This window comes from Falco biarmicus, chromosome 5 (genome assembly GCF_023638135.1).
Source record: "Falco biarmicus isolate bFalBia1 chromosome 5, bFalBia1.pri, whole genome shotgun sequence".
Classification (NCBI taxonomy): Eukaryota; Metazoa; Chordata; class Aves; order Falconiformes; family Falconidae; genus Falco; species Falco biarmicus.
In genome coordinates, this window is record NC_079292.1 from 29,163,746 (window position 1) to 29,182,454 (window position 18,709).

General features: G+C 44.3%; 1 protein-coding gene across 3 annotated transcripts in view; it reads left to right on the top strand.

Moving 5' to 3' along the window:
- Window positions 1–5,302: 5,302 nt before the first annotated feature.
- MKLN1 (muskelin 1) overlaps window positions 5,303–18,709 on the top strand; it is a 98,255-nt gene continuing 84,848 nt past the window's right edge. The window contains exon 1 of one of the 3 annotated variants that reach the window (XM_056341296.1): window positions 5,303–5,430. In XM_056341296.1, coding sequence (XP_056197271.1) covers window positions 5,339–5,430 — 92 coding nt within the window. In that variant the 5' untranslated portion in view covers window positions 5,303–5,338. Of the gene's footprint in view, window positions 5,431–9,090; window positions 9,324–17,384; window positions 17,411–18,709 lie in introns of those variants that run through there. The other 2 variants (XM_056341295.1, XM_056341297.1) reach the window with 2 other exon arrangements.

Genomic DNA, 18,709 nt, shown 5'->3' on the forward strand with positions numbered 1-18,709 from the left:
CAGAACAGTCAGACCTGCACCTTATCTACACCAGCCAGCCCACCACCCCTGAAGCCAGCCCACAGCTGTATATTATCAATGCTAATTAACCCAGCTTTGTTCCTCTACAGATATGCATTGTGACCCCACAGAAAATGGGTCTCTATCGGCTTTGCTACTTTTTTTTTTTTCCATTGTGTCATCAAAATGAGAGACAATGGTGAGTGAGGCCAGTTTGGGGAGCTTTTTGGAATTGCTGCTGGTCCTGCTCCAGCCTTGCCCACAAGTCAGAGGTCTTTTTCTTTGAAGATGCTATGGAAGGCAGCACGTGTTTGGCTTGGGAGGATGCTCTTCAGGCCAGACCAGTACAGGCAGGTGGGTTTATTCCCCTTGCATGATGTACTGAGTTAAAATGAAGCCCTGGCTTTGCAGAATGAGCTCGGTTAGGTGAGCATCGCCAAAATCTCGTACGACAATACCCTGTCAGGCCAGCACTCTGCTTCCGCTCAGAAAACAATAGGAGTTTACACAACTGCAGCCCACTTGAGGTTTTCTCCTCATGGCTGAGCAACGGGACCCCAAATGTTACAGCTCTGCTTAATGTCCTTGGCTCTGTCCTGCTTTGGAAGGAAACATGCTGTGGCCTGTACTGCCAATGCTATTTCCTCTCGCTTGTCTTTAAAGGTCTCTTTTTCCAACAGCTGATCGGCTCTGCAGCTCCGGGGAGTACGTGAGATCCGGCTGGCCCACGATCTAGCTGGTATGGCTGCGTGCCATGTTGTTGTTTGTATTGCTTTCATTTTTTTGGCGTTACTTGGCTCTTCCATGCAACTTGTTTTCATCCTGAACTATGTGCTCATTACATATCCAAACACCCACGCAGGTTTTGCATGAGGAAACTCGAAACACACGCGCAGTAGAGGAGCAAGTTTGTGATGGGGAGAATGAGATATTTGCCTTGAGGCAGACACAAACAATTGTCAAATCCCTGAGCTGCCCGTGGTTGTATTACAAGCTTACTGACGACAAGGATGCGAATGCTGTGTGCGCATCCCCCTGGCAAAGAGGTGTGGGGGACATCTCTTGTGGTCACCCTGGCCTCGGCAACTCCAGCTACTGTCCAAGGCACCCATCCAGGGACCTCCTAGCTCTCTGGCAAGCTGTGCCCTGATCACCACAGGGACCCATTTTTGCTGCTAGGAAAGCTTGCGCTTTTCCTCCATGGCACCATCCTCACAAAGCAGCCAGCCGCAGGCACCATGGATCTACCTGGCCTGCTATGGTCTGGGAGGCACCAAATCGTGCTGGACGTTTTCAGCAAGGACCCAAGTGAGGGGGTCAGAAATAGGACTGCTCTGCACGGTGTTTGCTTCATCAGTGTCCTCTTTGGGGTGCTTCCCCAAAGCCACAGGTCTTCTGAGTTGCTGCCAGCAGCAGCACAGGGCAGCATTGGTGCCATTGGGCCCCTGGTTGCATGGATCCGGCATTGCATTAGTGCAGCAAACGCAGATGGCCCTGGACTAACAAAGTGGGGTTCAGATGCTCATATTTTTTGAGTCTCTCCCATTTTTTACAGCCCCACCACTGCTGTGGTTCAGCTCCAGCAGCCGCCCTGTGATAGGGATGCAGAGAGCTCAGCTGGAGGCTCTGGGCTGTCCAAATCCACAGCATGCCACTTCCCTGCACGCTGCGCTCCTCCCACCGTGCTTGGTCCACTCAGAGCGTGGAAAAACCCTCTCCCAGCGACCGCTGGTGACTGCATAGCACTGGGCAGGCTGAGCTGGAGAAACCAGGGGACTGTGCTTGCAGCTTGGGATTGCTTTGCTTCCTCACAGCCTTCCCTGATGCCTATGCTGCAGATGAATAAAGATTTTCCAGGGCTGTCAGTACTGCGTATTTCACCAGCATTTGCTTCAGTTTAGGTCCAAAATGTGCTAAAAATAAGTTGGCTCTGCATCCAGGTCTTGATTCAAGTGGTAATAGGATACTGGGCAAAGAAACTCCTGGGGCAGTTGGTGCTGTTCAGTGGTGAGCAGGGGTCTGCTAACTCTTCCTCCTCCTCCTCCCGGCTGCTGCGGGGCTGTCGCTCACCATGCACTCGCAGTCCCCCACATTTCATATTCAAAGGTCAAAGGTTTTGCATGGCATCGTTCCTCTTGGCTGGTTAACAAGCGAGGCTCCAAATGCTGAGGTAGGGTCTCTTCCTTTGGGGTTGGGAGTCTATTATTAGTGAGGTCTTTAGTAAACTATTTATTTTAATACTCCTTCAGTAAGTTTGGAAGGGGGATGCCCCCAGACAGAAGTTTGGATAAGTGAAGGCTGAAATGCCATGGGAAGGCCACACACTTCACAAAGCCTCGCTAGTGCAGCAGTGGAGGGCAGCGTGGATATCTGCGCCTCATGCACAGACTTTGCTGCGCTGGTGCAGAAACCACAGACTTTGCTGCGCTCATGCAGAAACGTGTGGCTTTGATACCAGTGAAAATGCTGTGAATGTCCCTCCTGGGAAGGGGTCTGGAGATGAAGTGCTTGTTGCTCCCCCTCACTTTTAAAATAGCCAGTTGGTGTTCAGCCTTCAAGGCTGCTGAACGAGTTTTTCATCCGCAGGCAGATTTTGCTGCCACATTCTCACTTGCTTTCCTAAAATAAAGGGGGGGGGAGGGTGGAAAATCCTTGTGCTAATTTAATCTAGCCAGGCATCTTGCTGTCCTGCCTGATAAAATCTCTCCAATCTGTCATTTCCAACAGACAGCTGTTTATTTGTTTGGCCTTTTTTTTTCCTCCTGGTCTTGAAATATCTCCTCTGCTTTCTCAAGCAGTCCAGAGCTGCCCCAGGGGTGTCCCAGGCCTCCCCCCTTACTTTGGTGAGGGCTCTGGGTGAAAACATCTCCCTTCTCCAGGAAAAGCCCTACAATAACGTCAGACAGAGAAGTGTGTCAAAGAACACCCAATTTATGAGCTGGTCCCATAGGTGTCTGGGGTTTCAGAGCTGGCCTCTTGCCACGCAGCCACGCAGTGGGCCAAAGCACTGAAAAACAACTTGGTGTAGGTCTGGAGTTCTCTCCAAACTGATCATGGCACTGCAGACCCAGAAAGTTACCAGTGCTGCCAGCAAATTACTCGGCAGCATCAGCTGCAAGGTAGGAAATGATTTAATATTTTAATATCTTCATAAGTGATCTGGATGATGGAATCTGGCTTACCCTGATGAAGTTTGCCAATGGTACCAAACTGACTGGGGAAGTGGACATGCTGGAAAGGAGAGCCACCCTGTAGGAAGCCCTGGACAGGCTGCAAGAGTGAGTTAACAAGAACCTTATGAAGTTCAACCAGGAAAAGTGTGAGGTCTTGCAACTGGGAGAACATAATCCAGGAGTGCAGGACAGGCTGGGATCTACCCAGCTGGGGAGCAGCCCTGTGGGGAGGGACCTGGGGGTGCTCTGGACAACGAGCTCAGTACGAGCGAACAGTGTGCTGCTGCGGCAAAGCAAGCCAACAGGAGGCTGGGTTGCATCAGCAACAAGGGCATCACCAGCAGAGGTGAAGAAGTCGTTATCCCACTCTACTCAGCGCTGGTCGTGCCAAACCTGGAATACTGGTTTTGGGCCCCGCTATACAAAAAGGATGGGGACAGGCTGGAGAGGGTCCACAGGATGGCCACAAAGACGAGCAAAGGACTGGGAAGCCTGCCCTACGAGGAAAGGCTGAGAGAACTGGGCTCGTTCAGCCTTGAGAAAAGGCGGCTTAGGGGAGACCTTATCACCGTGTGCCAGTATTTAAGGGGTGGCTGCCAAGAAGATGAACACTCCCTTTTCACAAGGTGTCACATGGAAAAGACAAGGGGTAATGGGTACAAGTTACTCCCTTGGACACAAGAGGAAAATTTTTCACAATGAGAATAACCAGCCATTGGAATAATCTCTGCGGGGAAGTGGTGGATTCCTCAGCACTGGACACGTCTAAGATTCAGAACAGAGTGCTGGGCCATCTTGTCTAGACCACGATTTTGCCATGAAAGGCTGGACCAGATGATCCTTCAGGTCCCTTCCAACCTGGTCTTTTATGACTAAATACAACTTATTTCCTAAAATCCACAGGAAAAAAAAGTTATTAAATATGGCTGCATGAGATGTGGGAAACCACTTGGGTTCCTTCCCACAACCTGGACCCCCAGGTTGCCTCTCCATGAAGCACATAGATGGGCTGTTGTATGTAAAATGTAAAAGTGACCCAGGGAAAAAGACCCCGATTAATTCTGGCACCCAGCCACTCAATTTGCAAGTGCTTTCAAATGGGACTGTTGGTCAGATGCTAAATCTGGGCACCACTTGATCATCTGCATTTTCATTTTACTTGTAATTTACTTCTATTTATCTATTTACTGTTATTTATGGTGACTTCAATAGCTTTAACTCCTTCTTGGAAAAAAACCCAACCCACCATGCGTTTAAAAATTGGCAGAAATGTCAAAACAAACTTCTTGGGAGATGTAAGAATACATGGTCAAGTCTTCAGCTGATAGAACAGAGCGAGGGAGAATAACTGTGCTGCCCACGACAAGGATCCGTGCAGGAGCTGGAGCAGCACCAAATCCCACTGGGTTTTCCTAGATCCCTTTCCCAAGTGCTCACCCATGGCCATGTCCACCATGGGGCTGGGAAAGGAGATGCTCCTTTTGGCAACTGACACTCTACTCTATCCCCATGGGGCATCTCCCCGAGCCCTACAACCCACCTTGGCCCCATGGGGCATCCACCTGAGCACCTCCTTGATCTCTGAGCCCCACGGCCTAAGGCAGCTGCATGGGACGTCCACCTCAGCTCCACAGGGCATCTCCCTGACCCCACAGCAGCCCCACAGCCCACCTCAGCCCCATGGGGCATCCTTCTGAGCCCCACAGCCCACCTCAGCCCCATGAGGCAGCCCTCTGAGCCCCACAGGGTGAACCCTGAGCCCCATCTCAGCCCCACGGGGTATCCCACTGAGCCCCACAGGATATCTCCCCGAGTCCCACAGCCCACCTCAGCCCCACAGGGCATCCCTCTGAGCCCCACAAGACTTCTCGCTGACCCCACAGCAGCCCCACAGGGTGAACCCCGAGTCCCACAGCCCACCTCAGCCCCATGGGGCATCCCCCTGAACCCACAGCAGCTCCATGGGGTGACCCCTGAGCCCCATGGGGCCTCTCTCTGCCAATCCTACAGAGAAACGCAGCCCCGCAGCAGTACCCCCCGCTCCAGGGCATTCCACGCTCTAGGCCCCAACCCCCACCGGTCCCCTCCCGCGCGGCTCCTTTAAGAGCGCGGCCCCGCCCCCCGCGGGCGCTGCCGGGGCCGCGGCTGCCGCTGCTGACAACAAGATGGCGGCGGCGGGGCCGGTGGGCCCCGAGAGTCGGGTGTTGGGCTACACCCTGCACCGCTGGAGCAGCTTCTCCTCCACCTACTTGCCCGAGTGAGTCCCGGCCTCGGTCCCACCTCGGTCCCGGGCCGCCCGGTGCCGTGGCGAGCTGCCGGGCCTGCGCCGGGGCCTGCGCGGGGAGGCCGCGGCGGGCGGCGCTGCGGTGGCGGCCGCGGCAGGGGACGCGAGGGGCGCGGGCCCGGCCGACGCCGTTGCGGGGTGCTGGAGCGCCCCGGGCTGGCCGGAGCCCCCGGCTGGGGGGGGTTGGTGAGGGGAGGCGCGGCGGCGGGGAGGCTGGTCTGTGTGGAGGAGGGGCTGGCCGGCGGGGCTTGGGGGGGAGGGGCGTGCGTGGGAAGGTCGGTGTAGCTGGGTGTGTGGGGGCTGCGTGTGCATGGGGGGGCTTGTAGAGCAGGGGGTGGGGGGGCTGCGTGTGCATCGGGGGGCTTGTGGAGCAGGGGGTGGGGGGGCTGCGTGTGCATCGGGGGGCTTGTGGAGCAGGGGGTGGGGGGGCTGCGTGTGCATCGGGGGGCTTGTGGAGCAGGGGGTGGGGGGGGCTGCGTGTGCATCGGGGGGCTTGTGGAGCAGGGGGTGGGGCGGAGTTGAGCACCAGCACTGAGGTGGGGTGCTTGGGGGAGTGGTTGATGAACAGATCTGGGGGTGCTTTGTGTGGGGTGGAGGGCCTGGGCTGCAGGTTTGGGGGTGGGCGGGTGGGGGGTGGGCTGTCTGCCAGGCTGTGGTCGGCTGGGGCTGGGCGGGGGTGAGCAGCGGGGAGGGAATCACCGGCTGCGGGCAGGAGAGGGTGCATGTAAGGAGAAGCTGGCCTCAGATTTGGCGGAAAATGGGCACCGTGTGTGGGAGCAGCTGGTCACAGGTTCAGTGGGGAAGGGTAAGGAAACGTGCCCCGCTTCTCCCTGCCCTGCAGGTTTGGGTATGTCAGGTGCCTTTGGGCAGTGTGTTTTTTGGCAGCTAGGCATCCTCTTGTGCCCCTGACCTCTGAAACCCTGGCCTACCATCACTGTTGTGTGTGATTTTGGGGAAGGGGGTGATCTGCTGCCCTCACTTTCTGCTTTTAGGAATTTGGAGTTTGGCAAAAGGAGACTGAAGCTTTTATTTACAGCCATCAGTTTGCAGTGCTGTACTAATGTGAACCCATGCTGAATGGGAGACTTGGCTGTATGGCAGTCCAGCTATGGCCTGTTAAATTTCTCTAGCTGCTGAAAGTCAAATTTGGAGTGACTATAATGTGGTCTAGGTGTGCTATTTTTGATACACCTTCTCAATAAGTTACCTTCAGCGTTGGGAGGTCGGGACGACGGTTAGGATTACGGTGCTTTGACACCTTAGTCATTGCAGGCTGTAGAGTCTTGTCTAATCACTGATTGTGCCAAATTTAATAACCTTTGATTGAAAAATCTTTGTCACCCTCTATCAACAAGTAACAGGCTTGCCCTGTTTGTTAATTATTAATGTAATGAATTATCTCTGCTTTCCAAAATGAAGTGAACCTTTAAAAAAAAAAGCTTTTCTGACTCTGAGTTCCTAGTTGTTGTATCTTTCTGAATATTTGCTTTGTTAGATACTAAAAAGAACTGGATTCTTTTACTTAATTATCAACAAAGATTATTAAGTAGAATACTTTTACCTTTTTTGTCAAAAAGACTTGACTTTAAGGAGTCTCTTTCAGGTCTGTGTTCATGCTTGTAGTTATTTCTACCAGTGCTTCTGGCTCTCAACGTTGTATTAAAGCGGTGGTCCCTGAATAGAAGTTTGACAGTCCATTATTGATCTCACTGGTGCAATGTAAAAAGTTGATACCATTTTTCTCCTTGATGTTCTTTTCCAAGGCTTCTGTTAGTCCTTTTTGCTACAGACTTGCATGAGCAATTAATGTTCCCATGGTGTCTGCAGTGCTGCCCAAAGTCCTTAATGTCATTGCCTTCCATGATACAATTCCCTTTCCTATAGTAGGGCTGGTGTTTTACAAATGCATGACCTTGCATTCAGCTGTTTTTTAGAACGTTGCTTAGATGTGCTTATCATCAGTAAAAGCAATTTTAACGGCTTTTAAGCAGTGTTCAATAATACCAGTGCCGGGATTATTCTCTGGCATGTTGCCCTTGGGTTGAGGGATACTGGGCCTAGCACTTGTGTGCTCTCTTCTATGAAAGTTTTGGTTTTTACTTGCTGTGTGCTAACTTTTGATTCCTGTGTTCTGGGAGAGAGCTTAAATGTGATCTGAAATGGAAAGGGGAGGCTTTGATCTGCAAAGGAGAAAATTTATAGAGGAATATATAGGAGTTTTTTTTTGGGGGGATGGGGTAAAGATTGAAAACTCTAAAATTGCTGGGATAGGAATGTAACATACTGCAGAATGAACATGCAGGTAGAACTAAAAGTTGTCTTATTATTTCATATATGGAACAGAATGATGTTTTCCTGGAAGGATATTGGGAATTCCGGTTATACTGTAGTTTAAACAAGTTTGCTAGTTTAACTAGGAAGAAACCACTTCAAGTGGAAGAGGGACTGCCATAATATGTGTAGGATTACACCACTTAATAATGTTGCTTGGTTTGGGGAGCTGTGGTATTGCATGCAGAGTGCTTCTGGAAGAGGAACACAGTAGGTTACCCATGATCTTTGTCAGCTAAGTATGATTTAAATGCACTTCTTAAGTAGTTGTATGGTTTTAAATGTAAAACAAACTTAAATACAAGAGTTTCATCACTGCTGTGCAGGGAAGAAATTAGAAGTCTAGTAATTTACATTGCATCTGCTTTTGTGATGGTAAACAGATACTGAAACTCTTTAGAGTTTCTGAAATCAACTGATAACTTCTCCTTTTAATTTAAAAAAACCCAAACACCACCTCTAAAGTGTTTTTCAAAGACCTTTCTGGTCTAGTTTAGGATCAGTAGTCTATTGAAAAACACCAGTTTTCTTTCAATGACAGAGAATTTTCTTCTGGTGAATGCCAGTGTCTTCTTCCCTGTTGCGTTTGGTGGTGGTACTAGGGGTTAGTTAGTGCTGGATCCAGTTTCTGGCTGTTTAACCACTGCTGCAGCTACCTGTGTGTTTGCAAAGACCTTTCCAAACTTTAAATGAAGATTGTCCTTGAATCTGCCAAAGAATAGTTCTGCTGTTTTTGAAACTGCTGGAGTTGTCCTCTGTTGGCTTGTAGCTACCAGCAGGAAGACTGACTTGGATATTTATTTTAAAAACCTCTGTGGGTAGAAGTGGAAGTTGGTCTAGTAATAGTGTCTAGTTCAGCTTGCTTTATAGGGAAGGTTGTGCCTTTGGGAAGAAAATTGGTCCAAGAGGAAATTTGTTCTTGAAACATCTGGTGTTTGCAGAGACTTTCAGCCTGTGCAGAGGCAACAGTGCATTGAGAGGCTTTGGCTTGTCCAACTTGGAAAATGTTCAACCCAGCATGTCGCCTGAGCCTTCTTCATCGGATCCTTTCCTTGTCTCTCCGCAGTTCCTTCCTGAAGGAATGGAACCTTGTGGGAGGCTGCTCCCCGATGTCTCACAAGGGACTGACTAGTCTAGGGATTCCCCCCCACCCACCAGTCTACACAAACAAGTACTGTCATCTTCTGACATACACTGAGAGGGAGAGAGGCCTGGACTTTTTTCCCCCTTTCTCCTCTGGCCTTCTGTAGAAAGTGATGAGCTTAGTCACTTCTTTTTGGACAAGGAAGAAATAAACAATTTATAGAAGGTAATTTAATGAGGGTTGCAGCTTGGGTTTGTGTGTTTTTGTTGTGGTTTTTGGTTTTTTTTTGTTTTTTTTTTTTTTTTGTAGGAGAACCACAACCTATTGCTCTGCATTCTGAGAGAAGCATTTCATACCCTGATTTTTTTAATAGCCCATTTTTATACCTACTCCAGTTTGAACTGCCTGCTAATGTGAATCAGAAGTGGTGTGCTTTGGTGGTGGCAGTCAGGTACCCTTTTCTATTGCCAAATGCTAAATTGCCGTGTCCTAGGACCATGGTTTCTAGTGGTTGCATCAAGAGTCATGATTGATGATGCCTTGTAGTTGGTTAATGCACTTGAGGCCTCATGTCACTGTTTTATACAGCTGAAATCCCACTTCAGAGACTAACAAGAGCTTTTTACTGTGTTATACTAGTCATGTACCTTCTTGAGGAAGTTTCATCCTGTTGCTCAGATTTCCAGAGGCATTCAGGTTTTCCTGTATGGTATCTCTATAGAGAAAGATCAGTATTTCCTAGATTTGACTTCAGGAATTTTATTGGTATTTTTTTCAATTATTTCTTGTGCTGGGGTCATTGTTAAGATTGTATAAAATAAAATTGGTTTCTTAGCTGATAATTAAATGTCACTAACAACCTACTCCTAATTGGTAGTCACTTTTTCATTGCAACCCATTTTTATCTGTTTCACTGTGGACTTGAGTTACTCTGCTTATTACAGGCTTTTCCAGTTTGACACCTTGTGTGGTAGTACATCAAATGCTGAAGGCTGGATGGCTCAGTTCTTTCTTTCCTAGAAAGCATACTGGAACACAGAAAGAACCAGCTGATTTGTTAGGATAAACTTAAAATAATTGTGTGTGGTTTTGCTGGTTTTCTGTAATTGGGGGAGTAAACTAAGTGAAAGATACTTTGATAGTAAAATGAGACAAATGAGACTCGTAGACTTCCAAAGTGAGAATGCAAACTTTTTTTTTTGCTTTTTAGTTAAGAGGATGTGACAGTAAGTTCCTGCCCAGTTTAACCAAACATCTGTTGTATTGTGCTTACTCTGAAACGAGATTTACTCTCCTATGATTTCAAATCTAAGGTATTAAAAGCATTGTTAAGAAGGTATTGAGAACATGTGTAAAACTTTTTGGGGTAAAGTCCATAAGGATTAGAAAAAAAACCAAACAAAACCCACAAAAACTGGAAAATAACCTGAATTCCAGCTGCCCTGTTCTTTGAGATTTCTTTAACAGGAAAAAACCCCACGTGTTTGTGGCTAGTGAAATGTGATTTTCAGTTTCTCTTCCTACCACGTGAAACTGATGATTCAGATCTGTACCTTGTAGGTTCATAAATCTTGTTATAGATGCATCCAGGTCTTGAAGAATCTCATGTTCAAGTTGAGATCAGTCATGACTAATGACAAGGCTTGGTTTTTTTTCTGTTCTGTTTTCTGATACCCAGCTGAGGAGGTGAAGATGCCTTCTGTTGAGGTCTCAGCAGTTGAAAGCTAGCTAAACCAGACCAAAGTGGTGGATTAGCGAAGTGTGCTTCAGAGCTTTTCTGGGAGGGTGAACTGTGCTCATCGTCCATATGCTAGAAATCTTAATGAGTCTGCTTGTGTCTCATGGCTTTGTAAATAACTTCAGTTACGTAGCAGTGATGATTTCTGTTCTAGGTGTAGAACTGCGGCTTTGTTTTTGTGGGTGTTTTTTTTCCCCACATAATAAGCATGAGTGTAGTTTTTGCAACTTAAATTGTCAGCACTTATAGCTTTATTTTAATGTAGTGAATTCAGTTTCCTTGTTCTAATTGCTTTGCCTTTAGATATGGGAAGATGAACAGGCATGCTGCTGGCTATCTGTAATTAAGTGTTTGTGATGTCTTTGCAATATTGATCAATACTTTTAACATTTACTAAAATGAGCTGGGAATGCAACTGACTTTTCCCCTCCGGTGAGCCCTGTGTATAGAAATCTTCTCAGTTCTGCTTGTCCTTTTCAGTGGAAAATACTTTTTTCCCCACTTGTTTGTGTGGATTTTCTGGATGTTTCTAGACAATCTCGTGTTCTGACAGGCATTTCCCCCCTTGTTTACATCACTTTTGTAGCCTGGGATTTTTCTCTGAAAGCTAAAAATTCAGTACTTAGCAAAATATTTCTGTAGAAAATAACCTGCAGATCAGTACATGAGTGTTAGGTGCTTCTCACGTGTCTGGTAAGCTGAAGTGATGAGAAAGAAAAAGGTTGGAGAGGTGGAGGGAGTGACAACAGTCACAAAATTTCAAGTTGTTCGTTCCTTATAGTGGCATCAGAAGTCTGGTAGCTCTTGCTTCCCAGGTAAAAGTACAAATGCTGTAGTATGAGAAGAAATTTCTTTTAATCTGCAGTTAAAATACAGTCATTATTTAAGAGATTAGATGGAATTTTACGCACTAGCAGAATGATGAAGGTGAAATGCTAATTGCTCTAGTTTCCTGGTGTGACTAACCTGGTGGAACCTGTATTATTCTGATGTTCAGCCTCTTCTGGGATGGCATTTTTGGGGAACATTAAAATTTAAAATTTTCATAGAGGTGTTAACATCATCAGATTATGGATCATTTGTCCTGTATGAGGTTTTATATTCTTCAAGCTTAGTAGAGGTTTTCTAGCTCCTTAGTAATTACTTGCTTAAAGACTAAAAGACTATTTCAAACAGAGCATGTTTTCTTTGGGATAACTTGTTATTGCTCAGACAGCATGGACAGTCTGTTTTGATATTTTTTTTTTTTTTCATGGCAAAGAATATAGTTTCTTATTCTGCACCTTCATCTTCTTTTTAGCAGGTGGCTGTTAGAATGCGTGGTTAGGTTTATTGTCACCATTGATTTTATGATGTGATCATGAGTTTGTTGAGTTTAAGTGGTGTGTGCAGCATTGATTCAGTCAGTTACCTAGAGGTCAGCATGCTCCAAACTTCAGAAGTAAGCCAGTGCTTGACTAACTTCAATAGCACATTAATATAAATTTCTAAAACCAATGTAGTTTTGCTTTCTTGACCACGGCCTGTTGAATTTTGTGGGAATGTTGGACTGTAAGTTCAGCTGGGTCTGAATTCGATGATATACTAGTTACTGGAAGGGGAGGAGGGAGCACTGGAGATGTAGAGTGCTTGGTTACTTTAGATAGTTGCTATTTTAGCCATTACTTGAAACTCAGCATGCATAATCTTTGAGAGATTATTTCCTGGATCAATTTAAATCAAGGAGCACAACCATATATTTAAGTTAAGGATAGCAGCCTGCACGTCTGAATTTAAACTGCGAAAGCAAAATGGTTAATAGTGCTTGCTCCTCCTCTGCTGGTGAGTTTTGCAGTTCCTGGAAAGTGACATGATCTTGAAAAGGGAAAAACTGCACACTGGTCCTTTTGAGTTAGATGTTTTCCTTGGTTCTCTCTGCCTTTTCTCCCCAGCCTGATTGCTGGGCTCATAATGTCACTCTCAAGCTCTGGAAAAGTGCCTCAAAAACACTGAAATTTTGCTTAGGACATTACTTGTATTTTTCTTGAATGCTTTTCTGTAGGTACATACTTTAAGCAGCATTTGATCTTACTGTAATTATTTACATACTAATTTCCTAGCCTATTCTACATTTGAAAGTTGTATTAGTAAATAGGTGCTCTTAACACAGTGTTAAAAGGGAAGAAGAAAAAAAATTAGATTAGGTAAATTGACCTGTAAGTCATGAATTGCTAAATGAATTCCCACCCTGCTCTTTCATGACAGTGTGCTATTGCTAACTTTCACATTTTGTCTCCTAAACCCCATGCTTTTTGGTACAGTGTTTGGAAGCTGCCAAATACGAAAGTAGTGTTGGCTTGGGAACTGGTGTATTCTTTAGGGCCAAATATTTCTCACTTGTAATGCACTTCCACAAATAACCAGTACTTAGCAACAGGCTGGTATTTCTTCGTATTCCCAGGTCAATTTTTTGTCTTCTGAATTTTCTGAGCAGAGTTGCAGGGTTAGTGAGAGAACCTTAATTCTGAGGGCAAAGCTTAATGCAGTGAAGGTGGTCCCACCTGGAACGAGGAGGCATTTTCTGTAGAGTTTTTGTGAAAAAGCTCCATACTGACGTTAGTTTGGGCACGAGGGAGCTTCAGTCTGTTTTGTTGAACATAGTCTGCTTTAAATTTCTGTACAGGCATTGGGTTCTTGGGTGAACTTTTTACTGAGTGTGAAGTTACTGTGCTGATGAATATAAAAATGTGTTTATGGGTTACATTAGGAATTTATATCTCTACATGTAATCACTTACTCTGTTTTTGTGGATTCCTCTGTTGAGCAGAAATACTACTAATATTCTGGCATGTAAAAGCATTGTTGCAATGCTGTGGAATCATGGAAGGCCTAAATCTACTTCCCGGACTTTGTAAAATTTTTCCATATATGTGTTAGTTAAAGAAGAATACTCCACCAAGCTTATGATGCTCCCAAAGTACAGCATAGGAGATTTACAATAGATGTGTGCTAGACATCGCTTTCCTTTAATCTGCTTGTAAAGGGTCTGTCCCTTTCCAAGAAAATGCTTTTGGAATGAAGATTTGGTAAGTCAGTGGCTTTTCTGGTGACTGTTGGCCATAGAAATTCCTATTTACATACTAAGTTATTCATATACATAGGTTACATGCTATCTAAACTATTTTCCCAGAAGATGAGGATTTTTTAAAAAAATGAAAACTGGATATTGTTTAAAGTGGCCGTAGCTGTTGATGTCTTAAACTGGCAAATTTTACTGCAGTATTTTATCTGTTGGGTACAAATCCAGGAGGCTGAAGAATTTAATCTCTTTGCCTTTCCTTGAATATTGAAGGGTAGAATTTGTGCTATTCTTGTTATTTTTTTTATTAAGCCAGGGATTTATTTTTACTCTGAGAACCTCCTGGAACCTCACCTAGGCTAGGTTGTGTGCACATCATGTTGCTTGTGTTAGTACTTTGTGGACCACATAGAAGGATATTAGAAATCCAGCCTTTTGTCTTAGACATGTACAAATGAACACTGAATATGAAATAAGCAAAATAAATAGTTCCAGGTAATCTTATATTCACTAATATCAGTTAACTAAGATCACTGGCATTTTAAGTTATGTCTGTCTACTTTTTGAAAAGAAAATTAAGTACAGTACATGGAAAAGACCTGTTTTTGTAATCTAACAATTTTTAAATTGAAACCAAAAGTCAGTGTGGGGAGAGAAGGAACCCTGGTAATTTTTAAGCCTAAAGGTTCAGCATCACTTACTACTTAAATTGCATCTAAACTATAATTCCTAAACATTAGGACAGTTAGAGTGGTAATTATCTGTGATGTGTGAAGTTACTGTGGTTACCAACATATGTGAACAAGCTGGACTTAATTTTATTTTTTCTCCAGTTTGCTTTTCTGTCTGTGCTAATACTGATGTTACTAACCTGGAGCTGGGAGCTCTTGCCTCTAAGGATTTGGGTTGCTCAGTGCTGTGATACAGTCAAAAGTTTAATCCGTGATTTAGGGTTGTTGAGTGTCACTGGAATAGAAGTTATTTACCAGGCTCTGATAACTTGCTGGGATTTCACTATACTGCTGCAGTTTTAAGTCAGTATTGGCAACATTTAGTTCCTGGTGTGTCAGGAGGAAGCACTGATGAATCAAAAATAGCTTGTTTAAAGAAGTCTTAATTAGATGGGGGGAGTGAAAAAAACCAAACTTACTTATTAACCTGCATTACTGAAAATGTCTGCAACCGTGTCACTTTGTGTTTAAGCAGCAGTTTGCTTTTTAGTAAAGGCTTTTGTGTATCATTGGGCTGACAGGGATGAGAGGCAGCTTGGAAAAAAAAAAGTAAACGGTTCATGGAAAGAAATAATTGAGACACTGATTTTAATGGAACTATTTCTAGACCAGAGCTAAGTGATACCTGTTTTGTTGGCCAGTACAGTCAGCTGTGATCTGATAAGTCTATTTCTGTAAGGTGATTTCTAAATCCATCAGTTTATTTTTGTATGCTGTACTTAGCTATTTTACTTTTGATAGAAGTAAATTTATAATACAATGGATGTTTGTGTGCAACTCTGCTGAGGAGATGGAAGCAAATTTGAGCAGTAAGTTGGCAAATCTTGAGACAGTATAGTATTTAAAATTGCACACTTGTGTATGTGTTTAACTCAAACTTTGTTTTACTAGGCAAGAGGTCCTCCTGTACATCCTAGCAGTGGGGTTAAGAAGTCCCGTGTTCTAAAAAAATGCAACCCCAAAAAAGAATCTTGTTTCTCAAATGTATCTGCAATACTGCATAATAATTGTTCATGTTTTATTGTGTCTCAACCAAGAAACTTTCTTGACTTCACACCAGTATGTCATTTTAAGCAGAGAACTTTTGCAATAGAAAGGAGAGAAACTTTAAAACAAAATGTAAAAGGCTTTCTTTGAACCACTTTAAGGGAGAGCCATAGGTGCACATGCCTTTATAAACTGCAGCCAGGTTTTGAAACCAGCATTAATTGTAGTGAGTTTGAGAGCTGCAGGAGAAAAAGTGTTCTAGTTCTTTCCAGATCTATGGACTAGGGTTTTTTGGTGGTGGAGTTTTGGTTTGGTTTGGTGGTTTTTTTTTTTTCCTTCCCCCCCCTCCTCCCCATCTGTTTTTCTTGGTTAAGACTGTGTGTACATTCCTGTGTCTAGGCTGGCCAAGACTATCTTGGTTGATGCTTTGTACTGGCTTGTGTGATGGTTTCCCATGTTTGAAATAGTTGACCCGCCACGTCTTGCAGTCCTCTGTAAAGTGGACTTAGTGGAATTTTTAATCAATGTATTCTAGCTGCTGTATTCTTGCTAGTCTGTCTTGGGAGGGTTGTAGGAAAAAAGAAAATAAATCATCATGCAGACAACCCCAAAGAAAGTATTTTGCCCATTTTCAGTCAGGCTGTGTTTTTGTAGCGCTTCAAATGCTTTTTACAGTGTAATGGTGTGGTACCTCAGCGGTTTTCTAGAAGAGCTGTGTCTGAGTTCCAAGTCCTCTTGGAGACGCATGTGCCCTTTTCTGCACAGCTGCTCTCTGAAGAGCAATTTGAATGTGCCAAGCAAAGCTAGTGTTTTGGATTTGTTTATTCTCAAGGACTTGTTCCTAAAGTTATGGATTTCTTTAATAGCAACTTCATGAAAATATTTAGGTTAGATGCAAATTACAGCAGCCTTAAACCTAGTTTGCAGTGTATTTTGCAAAGTCATCTTATTTCTCCCTCCCCCCCGTGCTCCGAAGCAAAGAAGAAATTTCCCTTAGCGATTGTCATGCCTGAAACCACAGAGCTTTTTGCACAGAGAAGTCCTCTGGTTAATACCAAGCATGGAGACATCTCTGTAATCCCAGCTGAGATCAGCCAGCAGTTGGTACAGCGGATATGACGGTTTCTGGGTTGGTAAAAGGAAAAATTATCTACTTCCAGCACTTGCAAGACCAGTGTCTGCATGGGTAATAAAAATAAACTTCCACTGTGTTCTGCCAAGAGGTCTTTCTACGTAAAGCAGCCCAAACGATCCACTTCTCTTATTTAGCAATGGGAACACTTACAGTAAAGGCTTAGAGGCTAACAGCCATGAAGGAAGCTAGGTTATGAATTTAAGGCACACCAGTACCACCTCTGGACATGTTACTGTTTGTGGTGCAAATAGAATGGCTCCTTCTGCTTAGCTTTTAGTGTGAGGTAGGGTTGCCCACGCAGTAGCAGTGGTACCACGACATGTAATTTTTTTTTTGAGTAGTGACTTTCCAGTGGGAGAGTGGTATTGGGAGTTCATGCCAGTATGAACCCCTTGTCCAGATCCAGCTGCTCATCTTTTTTTTTTTTTCTCCTTTGGTGCTGGCACTAGTAGTAAGCTGAACTAGAGAACTGATCTGACTGAAGAAGTTATTTATGCTAATCTTTATTATAGCTGCTGGTGTAGGGAGGGGGAGGATGAGGCACGAGTGGATAGAATGGTCCCTCTTGGCAGCGTTGTAGATTTATGGTAGACTAGATCATGTATCTACAGTATATGATTATGAGTTGTCTCAAACTGCATTTAATAATTTGCTTTTTTTCACAGGAAAAGCTTTTGTAAAACTGTTTGCTACTTGGCATAGCTCAAAGGCTTAGAAATACCTTTTTTCACTGCCTTTTGAAAATTATGTGGAAAGTCATGGGGTTAATGGAATTTTTGCTTTTAAAGTTTCTCAGATTTTAAGTTACGTGTCTAACTGAAAAGCCTGCCTTCAGATACTGTGTAAGAGCTTTGTGATGCCCAGAAAAAGGGCTTTACATGGAAAAAAGGTATCTGTCATTAGGATATACATTTATTTAACTGTCTTATGACTGGTAGGATGCTTGAACTTCTCCAAGCCCATACATTTTCCTAAACCATTATGGTACATATGTACTTTGTACATATAGACTTCTGTATTCAATGTTTATTTAATAAATTAATAACCTGTGTATTTTGAAACATAACTCCAGTGACACTGCTATCTCATATCTTTTAAATTTCTTTTTAGCCTTAATTTTGTGTGAGCTGCCTGTCCGTTTTTTCTCTCTGCAGAAGGGTTTTTGTCTTGTCTAGTACTGACTGAGGTCCTCTTTGGTTGTGTCAAGCTGATCTTTGACCTAGAGAAGCAAACAAACCTACTTCTAAAAATACGGTCTTTGGGATCTGTCCCAGTTAGAAAATGCCTCTTTCCAGCAGGGCATTATCTGACCACGTAACAGTGCCAATTCCTGCAAATGTTGCTCAATGTATGAAGAGCTTATCATCTAATGTTTAAACAAATGTAATAACATCATAAATAAAATTTATTCTGTAGGGTAAAATGTCATCTTGCATGCTAGTATAAAGTTTCATAAAGGAGAAAAGCCATACAGTGTTGTCTGGTTTTATCTGCCTTCGTGTCCCTTAAGTATTTAATGTAAGATACATATCTACTTCAAGTTTAGCATTTTTTTCTCTCTCTAGATATTAAAAGTTATTAAAAAATTAAGAAATATCCTTTTGCCTTGCCTGTGGTGTGGTATAGGAGACTGCAAGTATGAGTAGTCACAAGTATGTTTTGGTTTCTCTTGATGACTTGGCTTTGAGACTGACAACTTTTATTAGAAGTCTGTGTCTCATCAGTTCTCAGATTCTCCTGTTTGGTTTGATCGGTTCATTTCGTCCCCATTGTAATTAAAGAAGGAGCTAGGTTTCTTCTTGGAGTTGAGTGTCTTTGTGCTGCAAACGAGATGTTCTTAGTTGGATGTTTAATAATGCAGACCAATGGCTTGGTGTTTCCTGGTTTGATGAGGTTAGAGCAAGAGGGTAGTGCGTGTCGATATACTGTTCTAACGTGTTTTCCTCACTGGGGATGTGTGAATAAACCAGCTGCAGGCTGGGGCTGGCGCTGCTGTGTTAACAAATGCCACGATGGGAGCTAGCTAAAAGGGGAGGGAACCTGAGTTTTGCTCCTGTGCGGTGTAAAAATCATGACATGTCTCTTTGTAAAGCCTACAGACGGACAGCCACTAGGCCAGCTTTCTAAAATGTCCATATTTTAAGGGGCCACCCTGGTGTAGTTCCTTGCTGCCTGCCTTGTTACAGCG